We start from the raw sequence: 6,511 nt of genomic DNA, 5'->3' as shown, positions 1-6,511 counted from the left end.
CCTGCACCTACAATCACATACCTCTTTCACTCCACGGGGAGTTGAGTGTAGCAGGGTGTTGCGTTCCCTCCAAGAGGTGTGCAGAGGCAGAGTCGCCAGAGAGAAATAGGAGAGCTACATTCAGGGTCTGAAGGCTCAAGAAAAAACAGTAGGCCTACTACCTTTGGCTTGTGTTGTTACAGTACCCTGAGAGAGGGTGGCCAATCCAGAGGAGATTCATTCCTCTCAGACAGGAATGACGTTGGAGTGTCCTTTTCCCTAATCTGATCACTGTCTGCTGTGTGAGGTCCTGCAGGCTGGGGTAATCTCATTACCGTCTCCCATGTAGAAGGGTTGACGCCTGTGGGGCCAGGCCTCATGCCCCACACACCTGCTCTCTCACAACAGGCCCGTGTGCACACACACACACACACACACACACACACACACACACACAGCGATATCAGGTGATATGCAAGCCATTGATTTCTAGCTTTTCTTCCGTATGGTTTTGAATAGAATTTCTATTGATGCCGATGGGGCCGTGGAGAGAAGACAGGATGGAGCTATTGAGAGATTTAGACAAGGTGAGGCAAAGCTTCACCGTGATGGAGCAGCTTCTCCATCCTCATATTCCACAGGGCTCCAACAACACCAGGCATGGTCATTGAAGAATGTTGAAATTCTACCATATTATGGAAGTTAACCACTCCAAACAGAAAATGTTTGCCCTTTATTGAAGAATAAATCAATTTATGTATTTTTTCAATCTTTATCTTTTTACATTGAAAGGTTAGTGATATGCATAAACACACACATACATTCAAAGCTTTCAAAACACTGCAACATAGTCTTAAATGACAATGCAATTATATTCTTCATCTCAAAAGCAACCAAAGTCATATTGATGAGAATATGTTACTTTGTACACTATGCTGAGGAGAAACAATTTGAATGGGGAAACTCTTACATTCAAGTGTTCATACAGTATGGTTTTCCACCTTCAGAGAGATGTTCCCTGGAAGGATCTGCAGTGTTTGAGCATCGTGCAAATAAAAGTGTGGATACATCCTCTCTGTACATTTGTGCTGAATTGTTTTGAGTTTGTGAATGTATGGACTAAGACCAAAGAAGGACACCTCACATTTGTCCCAGGAAACTCTAATCCTCTGTGTCTTTTTCTTCATGTTATAAGGTTCACCATTACATGCCCCAACAGCCCATAATCCACTTTCTTTATCTGTCTCCGGTTTCCTACTAACAGACTCGCTGGCCACTCCTACCCTCCAGTCATCACTTTCTCCGACCTCCACATCCCAGAAGTGTGTCCCTGAAGTGAACCCCTCTGAACCCAAGATGTCACGATATATATCAAACCTCTCTGGGTTGTCGGGGAGACTCTGTAGTTTATCTTCACATCTTAGGCTGGTAAGATCTTCAGATAGATAGAAACTGGGATGTGCAGTGTTTGGGTCTAGAACCACAGGTGTGTATTTCACTGCCTTCTGCATCTTCTCCCAGACCTGGAAACTGAGGTTGCCCAGGTGTTTGGCCAAGTTGATCAGTGCTCTTGAGCCCAACTGTGGGTCCTCAGGCACACTCTGCGTTCTCTCCATTGTCGTTTTGTAGCTCTGCAGGAACGACACATCATCCACTGCCAGTTTCTCCTCCACAGCCATAATTGTGTCAGACAGAGATGACATAATCACACTTATCTCGTCCACTCTCTCCTTAATCCTTTTGTTCTTCTCCTCCTCTTCCTCCTTCAGCGCAGCTAGTCTCTCCACTTCCTCCTCCCTCAGGAAGCAGTGTAGCTTCTCAAACTCCTCCTTTATCTGCCTTTCTGCTCTCTGGGTCTGCACCCTGATGTGAGCAGCCATTTTGTCACAGGTGAGCTCAGCTTCGTTAAAGGCAGCCATTTTCTCCTGCAGGGTCTTCAGTTGGGGTCTGAGTCCCTCCCTCCTCTGACCTGCTGCCTTCCCCACAGAGCAGAAGCTGTGGTCTGCGTGCTCCAACACACACTCCACACACACCAGACACTCATCCTCTAAGCAGAAGAGCTGGAGCTTCTGGGAGTGTAAGCTACATACACCCTGTGGACCCCTGTGGCTGGTGTTTTCACTCTGTGAGAGCCCGCCTGTAGCCTCCTCTACCATCCCCTCTGTAGCATTCTTTGCAGACTCCTCTGCCGACTCCTCGATTGGCTCCTTTGCGGGCCCAGGAGTGTCCTTGGGCTCCCTCTCCCTCAGTAGCGTCTCACAGGCATGCCTCAGGCCTAGGTTGGGAGGTGGCTGGTCTCTGGAAGACCTCCTTCTGCACACTGGGCAGTCCTGCGTCCCTCCTTTACTCCAGCTCTCCTCCAAACAGGCCCTGCAGAAGCTGTGGCTGCAGGAGAGGATCACTGGCTCCCTGAAGATTTCACAGCACACTGAACACGACAGATCCTCTTCCAAGAGAGAGAAACTGTCTGCCATCGTCGCAGGAGTACTGTACAGTGAGTGAGAGAGTATGTGTGAAAATGAGGGAGAAAATGTGTTTGTGTGTGTGTAAGAGAGAGAGAAAGACAAAGAGAAAGGGGGTGTGGATGTAGGCGTGTGAGTGAGAGAGCTTCTATGAATGGAGAGGAAAATACTTTCACTTTCACAGAAACAAAACTTAAGGCATAGAAACGAAAGGCAATGAAACAAAACTTAAAACATAGAAACAAAAGGCATAGAAACTAAACATAAGGCATCTCTCAGAAATGAAACTTAACATACTGGGACACAACATTACAGTTTTGTTGTATGTATTTGGTCTTCAAGGTTTGACAAAACACTTTTATACATGATTTATTACATAGCATTTTACCATTTGATTGCATTTACTGTGGGATTTAATTACATATAGTTTTGGACCCGTCATAAAAGTAATAATTTAAACCTGATTTCTGAGAAGGGCTTTAATATGCTTTACCAATCGTCTATGTTGTTCACAAATCAAATAAAAGTTCATTTGTCACGTGCGCCGAATACAACAGCTGTAGACCTTACAGTGAAATGCTTACTTACAGGCTCAAACCAATAGTACAAAAAAGGTATTAGGTGAACAATAGGTAGGTAAAGAAATAAAACAACAGTAAAAAGACAGGCTATATACAGTAACAAGGCTATAAAAGTAACGAGGCTACATACAGACACTGGTTAGTCAGGCTGATTGAGGAAGTATGTACATGTAGATATGGTTAAATTGACTATGCTTATATGATGAACAGAGAGTAGCAGTCGCGTAAAAGAGGGGTTGGAGGGTGGGACACAATGCAGATAGCCCGGTTAGCCAATGTGCGGGAGCACTGGTTGGTCGGCCCAATTGAGGTAGTATGTACATGAATGTATAGTTAAAGTGACTATGCATATATGATAAACAGAGAGTAGCAGCAGTGTAAAAAGAGGGGTTGGGGGGTCAATGCAAATAGTACGGGTAGCCATTTGATTACCTGTTCAGGAGTCTTATGGTTTGGGGGTAAAAACTGTTGAGAAGCCTTTTTGTCCTAGACTTGGCACTCTGGTACCGCTTGCCATGCGGTAGTAGAGAACAGTCTATGACTGGGTGGCTGGGGTCTTTGACAATTTTTAGGGCCTTCCTCTGACACCACCTGGTGCAGAGGTCCTGGATGGCAGGCAGCTAAGCCCCAGTGATGTACTGGGCCGTATGCACTACCCTCTGTAGTGCCTTGCGGTCAGAGGCCGAGCAATTGCTGTAACAGGCAGTGATGCAACCAGTCAGGATGCTCTCGATGTTGAAGCTGTAGAACCTTTTGAGGATCTCAGGACCCATGCCAAATCTTTTAGTTTCCTGAGGGGGAATAGGCTTTGTTGTGCCCTCTTCACAACTGTCTTGGTGTGTTTGGACCATTCTAGTTTGTTGTTGATGTGGACACCAAGGAACTTGAAGCTGTCAACCTGCTCCACTACAGCCCCGTCAATGAGAATGGGGGCGTGCTCGGTCCTCCTTTTCCTGTAGTCCACAATCATCTCCTTAGTCTTGGTTACGCTGAGGGATAGGTTGTTATTCTGGCACCACCCGGTCAAGTCTCTGACCTCCTCCCTATAGGCTGTCTTGTCGTTGTCGGTCTACCACTGTTGTGTCGTCTGCAAACTTAATGATGGTGTTGGAGTCGTGCCTGGCCATGCAGTCGTGGGTGAACAGGGAGTACAGGAGGGGACTGAGCACGCACACCTGGGGAGCTCCAGTGTTGAGGATCAGCGTGGCAGATGTTTGCTACCTACCCTCACCACCTGGGGGCGGCCCTCAGGAAGTCCAGGATCCAGTTGCAGAGGGAGGTGGGAAAGGGCAGTGTGGAGTGCAATAGAGATTGCATCATCTGTGAATCTGTTTGGGCGGTATGCAAATTGGGGTATGTCTAGGGTTTCTGGGATAATGGTGTTGATGTGAGCCATTACCAACCTTTCAAAGCACTTCATGGCTATGGACGTGAGTGCTACGGGTCTGTAGTCATTTAGGCAGGTTGCCTTTGTGTTCTTGGGCACAGGGACTATGGTGGTCTGCTTGAAACATGTTGGTATTACAGACTCAATCAGGAACATGTTGAAAATGTCACTGAAGACACCTGCCAGTTGGTCAGCACATGCCTGGAGCACACATCCTGGTAATCCGTCTGGCCCCGCAGCCTTGTGTATGTTGAACTGTTTAAAGGTCTTACTCACGTCGGCTACGGAGAGCGTGATCACACAGTCGTCCGGAACAGCTGATGCTCTCATGCATGCCTCAAAGCAAAGGTATGTTAAGCATCTTCTTCACCAACGGCCCAATTCAGACATAGGAAATGATTTCCGAGACACGCCTTTCCTACGCACTTCTCAGTAGTTGGTATTTAGACTTACTGTATGCAGCCGCGTAACGTGCTTCACGGGTGTGGCTACATGTACCTTACACACACTGAATACATTTAATTCAACCGCTGAAAACCCTCCCACTTGCCAGGCAACAGATTTTGTTGTGGAGTTTTTCTTCAATAGGGTTTTCAGTACATTTATCTTAAACCATCCTTTTAAATACGGTGCACCTTTTAGTTTGAATTTTGTCCACAGACTCACTAGAATATATAGAGAGAACGGGTTCAGAATATTAGGGATCAATGAAAGAAAGCCATCTAAATATGCACCATCTAAATATATGCATATTCGTCTCTGTATTGATGATCCAGCACTGTCTATTGTGCCTTACTGAATAAATTTACATTTACATTTACATTTAAGTCATTTAGCAGACGCTCTTATCCAGAGCGACTTACAAATTGGTGCATTCACCTTATGATATCCAGTGGAACAACCACTTTACAATAGTGCATCTAAATCTTTTAGGGGGGGGTTAGAAGGATTACTTTATCCCCCCCTAAAAGATTTAGATGCACTATTGTAAAGTGGTTGTTCCACTGGATATCATAAGGTGAATGCACCAATTTGTAAGTCGCTCTGGATAAGAGCGTCTGCTAAATGACTTAAATGTAAATTAAATAAATAGGATCGGGTCAAAAGCATGGTGTCATAAATCGCATGTCTCGTTCCATGCAATGTGTGCAATAGGCCTAGTTAACAATCATGTAGCCAATCTATTTTTTTTATTGGCTTCAACATGGAATACAGTATTTGTCTACACATATTGCATTCGCATTTCAAAAATGCACTGCATGTTCGAGCCATGGACAATTGGACATTGACCAAACGTTATCATAAGGTTAGCCTACCATCTCTGTTAATATGGCCTGTTAGTGACTTTGCCATGTGAAAGGTAAACAAACAAACAGGCAAATAGCCTAGGCTACAAGTGGATTCAGAACAAAGAACAGTGATTGGAATTCTGCCGATTTGACAGTTAGGTCCAACAGGTGAAAATGGAAGATGAAATGTTTTAACGAAATGATAAAGGAAAAACAATAAGCAGTCTATTGTAATAACTTGATGTTTCTTAACTGACTTCCTACAGTCATTGACACCTTTCATTCAATGGGCATCGCAGATAGGCCTAATGAGTCCAAACATTTCACAGAGGATGCATGGACAAAAATAATGTCTAATATAATGAAAAACAACTGAATGTTTTTTTGCTGATGGTGATATTTTAATAAAACATTGATTATATGCTACTGACTACACACTGGGTATGCACTGGTTGAATCAACGTTGTTTGAACCAACATGGACTAGATGTTGAATTGACGTCTGTGCCCAGTGGGTAGACTACTGTGCGCCTCCGCTGGCAAAATCGATGCCATACCCAATTGCGTTACCGCGAAGACCAGCTTTTGGTGAGTCTTAAATATTACGGGTAGCACCGCTTGAAATTGGCGCACCTTTTTAAGGACACACCTCAAATATTTCCACCCCTCCCACCTCAGCACAGCGAGCTGATATAAGACAGGTCCATTTCCAACCCTGGTGCCAGGTTTGAAAAATAGCAGAGCGCTGGCTTTTACAAGTCGAAATTACCAAAGAGCGTCCGTTTGACACTAGCGCCGCCTTAACGCCGGCCTG

At 45.1% G+C, this 6,511-nt stretch overlaps 1 protein-coding gene across 1 annotated transcript; it reads right to left on the bottom strand.

Moving 5' to 3' along the window:
• Nucleotides 1–693: 693 nt before the first annotated feature.
• LOC106595751 (zinc-binding protein A33) lies at nt 694–2,567 on the bottom strand. The gene has a single exon (XM_014187130.2). The coding sequence runs from the start codon at nt 2,451–2,453 to the stop codon at nt 960–962; it is 1,494 nt and encodes a 497-aa protein (XP_014042605.2). The 5' UTR covers nt 2,454–2,567; the 3' UTR covers nt 694–959.
• Between the last annotated feature and the right edge of the window lie 3,944 nt (nt 2,568–6,511).

This window comes from Salmo salar, chromosome ssa01 (assembly GCF_905237065.1).
Source record: "Salmo salar chromosome ssa01, Ssal_v3.1, whole genome shotgun sequence".
NCBI lineage: Eukaryota > Metazoa > Chordata > Actinopteri > Salmoniformes > Salmonidae > Salmo > Salmo salar.
Note: the sequence above shows the minus strand (reverse complement) of the source record. Positions and strands in the feature narration are given on the sequence as shown.